General features: G+C 39.6%; 1 protein-coding gene across 3 annotated transcripts; it reads left to right on the forward strand.

Annotated features, from left to right (window-relative positions):
- Window positions 1-9,575, forward strand: EXTL2 (exostosin like glycosyltransferase 2). 3 transcript variants are annotated; one of them, XM_056497853.1, is made up of 5 exons: window positions 1-510; window positions 2,591-2,662; window positions 4,578-5,005; window positions 6,339-6,409; window positions 6,991-9,575. In XM_056497853.1, exons 2-5 carry the CDS (start codon window positions 2,655-2,657, stop codon window positions 7,480-7,482), a joined length of 999 nt encoding a protein of 332 aa, XP_056353828.1. In that variant the 5' UTR covers window positions 1-510; window positions 2,591-2,654; the 3' UTR covers window positions 7,483-9,575. The 3 variants fall into 3 exon arrangements, with proteins under 3 accessions (XP_056353828.1, XP_056353829.1, XP_056353831.1); XM_056497854.1 differs by having other exon boundaries at window positions 24-510; window positions 2,594-2,662; XM_056497856.1 differs by lacking the exon at window positions 6,991-9,575 and adding an exon at window positions 5,539-5,639 and having other exon boundaries at window positions 67-510.
- The last annotated feature ends 1,686 nt before the right edge of the window (window positions 9,576-11,261 follow it).

Below are 11,261 nucleotides of genomic sequence, written 5' to 3' on the forward strand. Positions count from 1 at the left end.
CGCCGCCGGCACCGGTCTGAGGGGGCGCGCCGGGGGCCGGGTCGGGGCTGCGGGGGCTGCGCTCCCGCTAATGAAACACAACACGCCCCGAACGTGAACTCTCCTCCGTCCCGTGCCGGCCGCTCGCTCACGTCCCGCCTGCGATGCCGGCTGTTCCCGGGGCAGCTGTTGTGGCAGCGCTCGGCGCGGGGCGGGGGCGGCGGAGCGGCGCGCTCGGTGTGTGATAGCCAGAGCTACCGGAGCGCTCCGCCCGCCGCAGGAGCCTGGACTACAACCCGGAGCCTGCCGGGAGGAAGCGCAGGGACGCGCCGCAGGAAGCGGGGCACGGCGGCGCCGCCGTAGCGCTGCCGCGGTCCCGCACGGCCGCCCCTGAGTCACCGGAGCGGCTTGTGCGGGGCCGAGCGGCGGGGCCGGGCCGGTGCCTCCTCCGCCCTGCCCTGGCGTGCTGCCGGTGACACCTGGGAAGCACAGCCCGGCCGGAGGGAGCGGCGATAGCGGCGCCTGCGGAACGTGAGCGAAGCTGTGGGCGAGGGGCGGCGAGCGGGGCGTGCGGTGCTGGGCTGTACTGCGCGGTACTGTGCCGTGCTGTGCCATACTGCGTGGTGCTGAGCGATGCTGTGCTGTGCCATACTGGTGGTGCTGAGGGATGCTGTGCCGTGCTGTGCCATACTGCGTGGTGCTGAGCGATGCTGTGCTGTGCCGTGCCATACTGCGTGGTGCTGAGGGATGCTGTGCTGTGCCGTGCCATACTGCGTGGTGCTGAGCGATGCTGTGCTGTACCATACTGCGTGGTGCTGTGCCGTGCTGTGCTGTGCCATGCTGTGCCATGCTGCACGGTGCCGTGCCATGCTGTGCCGTGCCGTGCTGTGCTGTACTGCGCGGTGCTGAGCGATTCTGTGCCGTGCCGTACTGTGCCATGCTGTGCCATGCTGCACGGTGCCGTGCCGTGCTGTGCTGTGCTGTACTGCGCGGTGCTGAGCGATGCTGTGCCGTGCCGTACTGTGCCATGCTGTGCCATGCTGCACGGTGCCGTGCTGTGCTGTGCTGTACCGCGCGGTGCTGGACGATGCTGCTGCCTGGCTGCACCCAGTTACTGCGGGATGCTGTTAAGAGGTGCTGCCCGCCAAGGGAGGAGACTATTCGAGAACTCTTTCTCTTGGAATGAGAATTCAAATACTAGTCTTCGATGTAGGGATTTTATTTTCGTCAGTTTTGTGTTCTCTGCTGGTAGTATTGTATGATTTTTAAAAAGAGGTCAATCTGGCATTGCAAGTTCATAACTTAATTGGCAAAATTTACCTGCATTTGCTTGTTGGAAAGTTCTGTGATGCTAATTTTAAAATACTTAAATAGACGTTTATTTTGAGAATATACTGTAATATCATCATTGCCTATCACTGCACCTATTGTAAACACAAGAAAGTATGGAAAGCCAGGTCTCATAAACATCGAACAGTATTTATATTTCCATTTCAGGTATGCTTTTAAAGTTTACTTAATCATTACAATAACACTGGTGTGTTGCAACTAGATTGCAAACTGCTGAAATAGGATCTGAAGTTCACTTTTTCAAAAGATATTTGATGGGGATATAGTGGCCTCATAAATGCTTTGTTGCCACTGCTGCTAATAGTTTTTAGAAGTCAGGCATGATTGTTCCTATAAAATGAAGCAACCAGAAAAAGCACTTATCTTCTGGAAGTAGTTTCAGTGACCTCTTGTCACAAAGTAAGATTTTATCTCAGATTTGGGAAGATCTGTATATGTGGATATCTGAATACATGTTCAGATTGGTATACACACAAATGACAAAACAGTAGTTTTAAGAAGCAAATTTAAATAGCCCGAAGAAACTACTCTTTTGAAATTTCAGAGGTTCAATTATCCAACAAGTTAAACAAATTCTTGTTCTGAGTTTTCATAATACCATTCTCAAATCAAAATTAGTGACTCTTTGGTTGTTCAGCCAGTTTTAAAAGAACAAAAATCCTTCCAACAACCTAGGAGCACAGCTTTCTTATATTGCTGTCCTGCATTCTGTATGTCCTTCTTTTATGTGCTTGTACTCATATTTTCCAAGCTGCCAAACCTCATGGGACATGGGAAGACCAAAATGCTGTGTCTTATCTGATAAAACTGATAATCTTAGTGAGAGTGTGAAGGGGATGACCCAGACAATAAAATACTATTGAGATGAAATTTTATTTTATTTGCCTGACTGTGGTAGCCAAATATGTATTTTAGTGGTACCTGATGAACAAAGGAACAGCTGTCAGGTTCTGGAGACCTACTTGTATCTCCATAGCTGAACTTAAGGATAGAACACACAGACATTGCGCTGGAAGAAGCAACAATTTTACAAGCAGATAAACAGACTGTTCTTTTCTTCATAACCATCTGGTGTAAGACTTCTTTCAGGAGTGTTCATTGGAAGGCAGAGATAATTATTCAACTGAGCAATAGGAAAAGGAATGGGATAATTGCCATGAATGCATGTATCAGTCAATAACTGAGGGGAACTTGTAAAAGAATGCTGGGTAGCATGTGGATAACTGTTCATCTGCAGTTATAGAGTCTCTTTCATTTCCAGCAGATTCAAAGATCACAAAAAACTGCCCTGTAAAAACAAGCCGGGAAAACAATCCTACGTGGCAATGATGAGGTAAGTTATGAGGTGATTTAGACTAAAATAATTTACATTCATATTTTTCAAGCACTTTGGAAAACAATGATTCAAAATTTTGTGAACAAAACCACACAGATACTCTGTTGAAAATTGTACTTGTTTGGCTGTCCTGGATCACTGAATTTGATCAGAATTCCCTGCTGAAAACTTAGAAATTACTCACAGAGTAACATGAATCATATGCATAGATGAGTAATAGTATTACAATAATATGTATAGATGAGTTAATAGCAAGCTTAGAATATTCATCTTCTATTCAATTCATACTAATCTTGCAAGTAAAGGAGGAGAAAAGGAAAACTGTATGAAGTGCAACAAAGACAAGTGCCAAACTCTGCACCCAGAATGGGGCGACCCATTGTGCAGACAGACTGGGGAACAAGAGGCTGGAGAGCAGTGCCACAGAAAGGGATCTGGGGGTGCTGGTCAATGGCAAGTTGGACATGAGCCAGCAGTGCCCTGGCAGCCAGGAGGGACAGCCCTGTCCTGGGGGCATCAGGCACAGCATCACAGCCTGGCAGGGGAGGGGATTGTCCTGCTCTGCGCGGGTGCAGCCACCTCCTGGTGGCTCTGTGCAGTTTAACAATATAAAGTTATTAGAGAGTATCCAAAGAAGAGCTACAAAGATGGTGAAGGGCCTTGAGAAGAAACCATCTGAGGAGCAGCTGAGGTCACTTGGTCTTTCCAGCCTGCAGAAGAAGGGTCTGTGAGGTCTCCCAGCTGTCTACAGCTTCCTAACTAGGGGAAGTAGAAGGGCAAAGCACCAATCTCTTGTCTCTGGTGACCAGTGACAGGACTGGAGAGAATGGCATGAAGCTGTGTCAGGGGGTTTAGCCTGCATATTAGGAAATATCTAACCATCTTAGCCAGAGGGTGGTTGGGCACTGGAACAGGCTCCCCAGGGAGATCATCACAGCACCAAGCCTGATGTGTTTGGACAATGCTCTCAGGCACATGGTGGGATTTTGGGCCTTTCCTGTGCAGAGCCAAGAGCTGGACTTCAATGACCCTCGTGAGTCCCTTCCAACTCAGGATATCCTATCACTCTGTGAAGAACATTTGAGGGGCTGTCTTTCTAGAAGCTGCTTTTTAAGGGCTTCTGTGTAGTTCCAAGATCATGAGAATCCAAAAACCTCTGCTTTAAACTAAATCTGCACTCACTTTTAGCTGATAGGTAGCAGCTAGCATCTGACCTTGCCATCTTCTCACAAGTTCTAGATGTATCAGTTCAGCTGTTGCTGAGATTGTGGCATTCCTGTATTACTCCATTTGGCGTGTTTCTTTTGCTCCACCTGTGATCAGCATCACATTTTCTGTACTGATTACCATTATCAAGCAAATATATAAACTATTGACAGCATATCCAGCAAATCAGTTATAAAGATTGTTCCTTCTGTGTGGTGCCTGAGCAACAGAAAGAGTGAGCATTTTATTTTCTCCTTCCTGCTAGAGCTTTTGAGAAGGCATCTTCTCTCCTTTTTGCTTCCCAGTTAAGGTAGAGCTCCTGCAATGCTGAAAACACTGACTCTCTGTACAAATTTGCTTTCTACTTTCAGCTGCATAGATTTGATAAGGTACATAAATGTTCAATCAAAAATGTATTACTAAGAAAATAGTACTACTACTTCATTGAACACTCCAAAGAACTACTCTAGATTAATTTTCACAAAACAATTAAATCTAGTTAACAAAAAACGTGAAAAGCAAGTAAACACAAAAACTGTGTACCAGAAACACCTGTCTTGATAGTTGAAAGTAATTTGCCAATGTGCTAAAGTCCTCCTTATTTACTTACTTAAATGAAAATGCACTTAATATTTTGGGAGTTTTGATCAAGAGAGAAAACTGTACATAGGTTTATTGACTTCCTTTCCTGTTACTTGTTTTAAAGGTGTTTTCACTTCTGTAAGCTTCCAGGAAGAGTTATGGGAATCCGCCTACTACGCTTGACCTCTGTGGTGATCATCGTCTTGCTTCTTGTGGCAGGTGCTTTAACAGCTTTGCTTCCCACTATCAAAGATGACAAGTTGCCCAATTCAAGAAGGGAACCAAAAACCCAGAGTCAGTCTGCCTTGGATTCATTCACTCTTATTATGCAGACATACAATAGAACTGACTTACTGCTAAAGCTTTTAAATCATTATCAAGCAATCCCCCACCTACATAAAGTAATTGTTGTGTGGAACAACATTGGTGAGAAAACACCAGAGGAAATGTGGAATTCCTTGGGGCCCCATCCTGTCCCTGTGGTCTTTAAAGTTCAATCTGTAAATCGTATGAGAAACAGACTGCAGAATTTCCCTGACCTGGAAACAAAAGGTAAGCAGCAGTTCATATCACTATTACTAATATTATTTTCATGCTAGAAATCTGAATTCTAGGAGATAGATGGTGGAGTTATACTGTGTAATAAATCAATAGATCTTTTGGACCATTTAATAGAGTGTGGGTAGTATAGAGGAAATATATCAGGTGCACACCATCACCAGGCTGTCAGTGAAGAGTAAATGAAAAAAAAAGAGGAATGTCAAATGCATTTCAAGGTCTTTTGCAACAGTTCTCCATTTCCTTTGTGAGGCAGACGTAGGTAGTTAAGTTTCTCTTCCTTCTGTAGCATAAACTGAAATTTAAAATGCATGTATTTGTTAATGTCTGCACTAATCTGGACTTAAGTCATCTGGTAAAGACTTGATTTAGTCCATTCCTCTTAAGACTAAGCTCTCAAGCATGTTCTGCTCTTCCGAGAAACTTCCCTCTCTTGCTAACTGGCTTTCTATCTCAAATTTCACATCCTTTTATTTAAGAGTACTTTCCCCAGTCTCTTGGGTATTCATCTAAACATTCTTCCTAAGCTCTTTCTAGGAGGTGTACAACAATAAATCCTGTTTGTTTCAAGTGGAAAAAAACCCTGTATGTTGCATTACAGACCTGACCTTACTCATGATTAGTAAAGGTAATTGTATTTACTGCCCCCTTCCAATCATGCCTGCTAGTCCAAATACATGATTTCTAGGAAGACACTGGAAACTTCAACTTCCCAAGTGTTTTGCTTACTGTAGTAAGATCTGTGCTAACTGTAAATTTTAAAAGTTTTAATACATCTGCAGTTCAGATCTAAGATTATCCTTCCCTTTCTACTTCCTGGTAGTATTTTGTCTAAAAGTTAAGGCAAAGAGCCTTCCTTCTGTAGTTATTAATACTGAATGTTGCCTGGGCATTTTAACTTGCTTATGTAGTGAGATGAGTAACATTTTATACTAAGAATCCTTTTTAAGTCTCATATGCTAAAGAAAAGTATCTAACTCTATTCTAGTTGTATCTTTACACAAAATTAAACAAAAACACTCCCAAGTTTTCTAACACATATTTCTCCAGCTGTACAACAGGTGATCAAAGGTGGCTAAGTTTTGTAATAGCCTGGAAAATAATCTGAAACTTAGTTTTTTTAGATTACCTAGTTACCAGTTACCACAAAGCTGTAGCCTTGCTTTAGCTTTGATATGTAAATTTATCAATCTACTTTCAAGGAATTGCTATTCAGCTTAATAGTTGTAGAAATTTTGTATTTAATTTGTCAAATACTGTGCTGAATACTGTGCTTATTTAATCTTTTGATCAATTAAAAGATTTTCTCTTATTTTCCTCCCTTCAGCTGTTTTAATGATGGATGATGACACACTAGTCAGTGCTCATGACCTTGCTTTTGCCTTTTCCGTTTGGCAGGTAATGTTTTGCATCTTGGCAGGCAGTATTTGTGAGTTGCACTTGAGATTAATAGTTTTAATTAGAGCAATACTGTATCATATTTTTTTACCATTGGTTTTCTAGCTTTAAAGTTAGATTTTAGGAAGTTTGAAGTGTTGAATAGTAGAAATTGCAAAATTGTTCTTTAGTAGTATCTATATCTGAAATCCTAACTAAAATTTTAACTCTTACTTTAGAAGACCATGAAGTTGTTAACTGCTGAATTTATTTAAATGTGTAGTATTCTGTGTGTTTTGCTTTTCAAAACACGAGAAATTGTTTGAAAGGTTTTTTTCAATGCCAAATACACAGCTGCCAATTGTGGGTGGATGTTTTGTTGGCACTATGTGATGTGGAAAGAGGTAGAATGTCAATTTTGTGAAACTGTATTTAATTGCAACATTTTTGCAGATCAGAAGACCATATGCCAACAATTTAATTCTTTCCTGGAAATAATGTTGTCCTCCTTTCATCTAAAAAATGCATAAATCTGTCTTACAAATGCACTTAAGTGAATTCTACACTGTGAAATATGTGTTGAATTTCTTTTTTCCTTTCAGCAATTTCCAGAGCATATCGTGGGATTTGTTCCTAGAAAGCACATTTCTACTCCTTCAGGCGTGTACAGTTATGGCAGCTTTGAATTGCAGAACCCTGGATTTGGGAATGGAGATCAGTATTCTATGGTGCTTATCGGTGCAGCATTTTTTCACAGTGGGTATTTAAAAGACTTTCAACAGCAGCCAGAAGCAGTTTATGCCTTAATAGATGAAACTCAAAATTGTGATGATATTGCCATGAATTTTCTGGTAGCCAAGCATACTGGAAAGCCTTCAGGAGTGTTTGTGAAGCCTGTTGACATAAGAAATTTAGAAAAAGACACTAACAGTGGCTATTCTGGAATGTGGCACCGAGCAGAGCATTTGTTACAGAGATCCTACTGTGTAAATAAACTGGTTAATATTTATGATGGCATGCCCTTAAAATATTCTAATATCATGATTTCTCAGTTTGGTTTTCCTAATTATGCCAATCACAAAAATAAAATGTAAGCAAATGAATTGAAGGTGTTAAATGTTTTACAATACTCAGTGAATTGTACTGAGTTCAAGGAGAGAAGAAGGTGTAATTACTGCATCTTGGCCATCCCTCTTTGCAGCCTCTGATTTTTCTCCACTATGCTTTTAATGTATTTTCTTTCCTTTCTAACAGATTCACAAAGCTAAGTTTTATGAAAACTTAAAGAACATATAGTCGTGCTTAGCTGTGATAAAATCATCCTCTTTCCTTAAAACCTGAAAAGCTACTTTAATTAATTAGGCCAGTTCTTTAGAAACATGCTGACAAAAATGCACTCCTACTCATCAGATCTTAAAGTTTGGATTTTTTTTCCCCTTGAATATACATATCCAGTCAAATAAGGTCGAGGCATATTTTTGACAGTTATATGTTGGGATGCTTCCTTGCCTTCCCACTCCTCACCTGCTCCTACCCAGTTTCCAGTGAAGCTGTAAAAGCTACAGTGAACTGCTGGCCAGGGTTCTGGCCTCCTGTACAAAACCCCTTTGAAGTTTGTATATAAGCTACTTGGTGTTCTGAGATGTTCTTGAAGCTGCTATGAAAGCCAGAAGAGTACCTCACCTTAATCTCAGATAGTCTTTAAACCATTGCCTACAATATCTACTCCCACTGAATAATGGAAAATGATCTCTGATGTGGCTTTTTTCTATTATTGATTTGCCTAGAGTTGCTGAAACACTGCAAGCTGAAAGGTAAATCATAGTGGTTGGAAATAGAAGAAATGTGAATACATGAAATATGAAACTCATACAAGCAGCCAGAAGAACTGGATGGAACGTTAGTTATTAATACTCTCTTTAGTTGGTTTTATTTTGATATTTTGCATATACATTGTTACAAGCATGCACCCAGGAAAACCCTTAATTAGTTAAAAATTTCTCATTTACAGTTCCCTGTAAGATCAGGGTGTTTAACATTTATTACAGTGTACATTTTGTAATTTTACAGGTCTACTGGTTTTTTAGCAACTCATTCAATGAGTGTTTACTTTTTAGTTCCTTTTTTCCTCTGTTTTTGGTGGCTACGACAACAGAGCTAAAATGTACAATAAATGGGTAAAGCATTATCTAAAAAAGTATCTTAAGGTACAGTGATATTTGACAGGGGTGGACTATGATCAGTCTCTGAATTCCCTGACTTCATTATAGCAAGAAACAGAGCTGCTCTTAATGGCTTTTGTTCAACTGGGACTCTGTAGTTCTGGAAACCTGCTATTGACATAGACAGGGCAAACCTTTTCCAATGAAGTTGCAGAAGGGTTGGGCTTTTCTCGTGGTACGGAGGAGAGAATAAAAGACAGTGATTTTCCTGGATCACAGAATCAGATTTGGCATCCAAAGCAGATTTAGTTTTCATCTGCATCAGCTTTTAATTGATTCTTAGAATCGGTTCAAAGGTAGCTGTGGGCACCCAGACACAGCTAACACCTAGTACACAAATAGCATCTGCACAAATGGTGTATAATTTGACCATTTTTTTGTAATAAGTTAGCTGAACAAAGAGTGAAAAATACAACAAGTTCTTTTCAGCAGGATGTGAATCTTTGGTGGAAATGAAGGATTCTTTTGCCTTGATCTATCAGTGTTAAAAGATTTTATTTCTGTTCAGTAAGTCTTCCTAGTACTTTTGCAAGATTTAAAGGGCAGAATCTTAACATAGCAATGTAAAGTGTGCTTAATTTTGTTGTAATAGTGAAAAGTAGTTTTTAATTATTGTGCTGTAGTGCTAAGTAGTATACAAACAGGTCTATGATCTTTCCAGAAATGCACATTTCCCAGTGGTAGTTTACTGTGTTTCGTTTACTTGTCTTCCATGGTTTCTTTTCTGTGCAGTATCAACTAGAGTTGTGAAGACTCAGTTGTTGTTAACCTTATTTTTGAAATGTGAAATAAACTGTCAACTCAGCCAAATTTTAGTAATGGGCTCTTTGTTGGAACAAAGGAGTTGTTTTGGTTTTGAGGGTATTTTTTTGTTTTTCTGTATCAGTGAAATAATTAATAGAACAAGCTTATAATGATACTGTTAAACTTAATTTGCACCATTGTGAAATAAAATATAGAAAGCAGGCTTGTGCTGTATTTATTTTCAGGTTATTGACCAAAATTTCCAAAGTAAGTTCACAGTTTGCATACACATGAGCAGCACCAAGATTTCTTTTTTTAAAAAAAAATTGCACTTGTTGGCTGATATGTTAATTTAATTTAGGTAAGGCCTACTTAAGAAGAAAAGACATAAAACAGCCTTAATCATTTAGTCTTAGCTAGCAAAGAAAATATAAAGATAAGACTTAAGCTCCAGCTCTAATTAGTTATACTTTGGAAGCAAAAGGGATTATTTGCTTATTTTTTAAAAGTGATTTTTTTTTTTATCCCTTGGTAGTTATAAAAATGCCTTAAGATTCTTTACTGAAAATACATTGCCAAAAATTGTATTTTAAACAAAATAATATGTATATGATTATTTCTTCTGAGAGATTATCCATATGTCATTTGGTAATCTTTTGGAGTCTAAACAATCATCACCACGTCTGAATGTTCTGCTGAAATTACTGTTAATGCATCACAGGATTTTAAATATGGTATCTAAAATATATATTTTAAAAATCCTTGAGAAATAAATCAGGATATAGTGCTAAAATGATAAAACAGCACAAGAAAATTGCTTCTTTACAAAAAAATGCCACAAGATGTCACTGCAGCCTTGATATTTGATCTCAAATGTTAAAACGAGTACATAGTATTGATTAAAATAACTAAGTTGTACTAGTTGAAAATATTATTAAAGCTAGCATTTTACAAAGTGAAATTCATTAAATAATCATACCAATAGCTATGAGACACAATACTGGAATTGAAAAAAAAAAAATCGATGTTATTTTGCACATATTTTTGCACGGAAGAAAAGAAAGGTTAGTTTTTTTTCTGATGTTTACAAAGGCTGCAGCTAATTCCCACAAATGAGAACTCTTCTGTAATGAAAATTGTATTCTTAACTTTGCAGAAGACATATAAGCAGTATACAAAAATTTGACAGGTGGGCTTCAGTTTCTAGTCATATTTGCCTCCTAGATTCACCAGTCTAGCTGGATGGATTTACGTATCTTAGGCTTTAACACAAACTCTGTTTCTACAGATTCCAACACTGGTCAGCGGGCTGTAGACTGTTCCATGTTTCCTTCTGTTACATAAGAGTGCTGCTAAAGCTTTTTTGAGTATGCTCATTCAAACTCTCCTTGAGCAGAGTGCAGCACTGACTTAGAAATGTGTTCCATTGAACTGTAGTGAAAGTCTGAGTAAAAGGGACATAAAAACCCCTGCAATTCTGGACAATATACCTTAATACTCCATCTTTTATACGGGACATAGTACCCCTCAGAGAATTGCTTGTAAATAAAAAAACGCCAGTGAAATACTTGGCTTTGTTAAGGGTTACACACAAGTGAAAGTTGTAAAGAACAATCCAAAGAAAAACAAACACTGATTTCCATGAAAAGCAAATACTCTCCAACAACCTTTATTTAATTTGCTGCTACATTAAACTGCAGTCTCACTCTCGTAAGCATCTTGCATGGAATAATACTTACTACTTAAAATGAGGTCTTCTCAGGTTTCAGAACCAGGCACAAAGAGGGTCATATTTAGCACAATAGTTTTGGAGCTTTTCCAAAAAAGTTGGAAAAAAGCAGTGTAAGAACATAGGTACAAAGCATTAGAATCACACAAAAATTAAATAAGTACATACAAAACAACTG

This window comes from Oenanthe melanoleuca, chromosome 8 (genome assembly GCF_029582105.1).
Source record: "Oenanthe melanoleuca isolate GR-GAL-2019-014 chromosome 8, OMel1.0, whole genome shotgun sequence".
Classification (NCBI taxonomy): Eukaryota; Metazoa; Chordata; class Aves; order Passeriformes; family Muscicapidae; genus Oenanthe; species Oenanthe melanoleuca.

What these genes read in the sequence shown, in the direction of transcription:
- EXTL2 (XM_056497853.1), top strand. An exon ending in CCCTGACCTGGAAACAAAAG is followed by an intron (nt 5,006 to 6,338) that starts GTAAGCAGCAGT and finishes TCCTCCCTTCAG; the next exon opens with CTGTTTTAATGATGGATGAT. An exon ending in TTGCCTTTTCCGTTTGGCAG is followed by an intron (nt 6,410 to 6,990) that starts GTAATGTTTTGC and finishes TTTTCCTTTCAG; the next exon opens with CAATTTCCAGAGCATATCGT.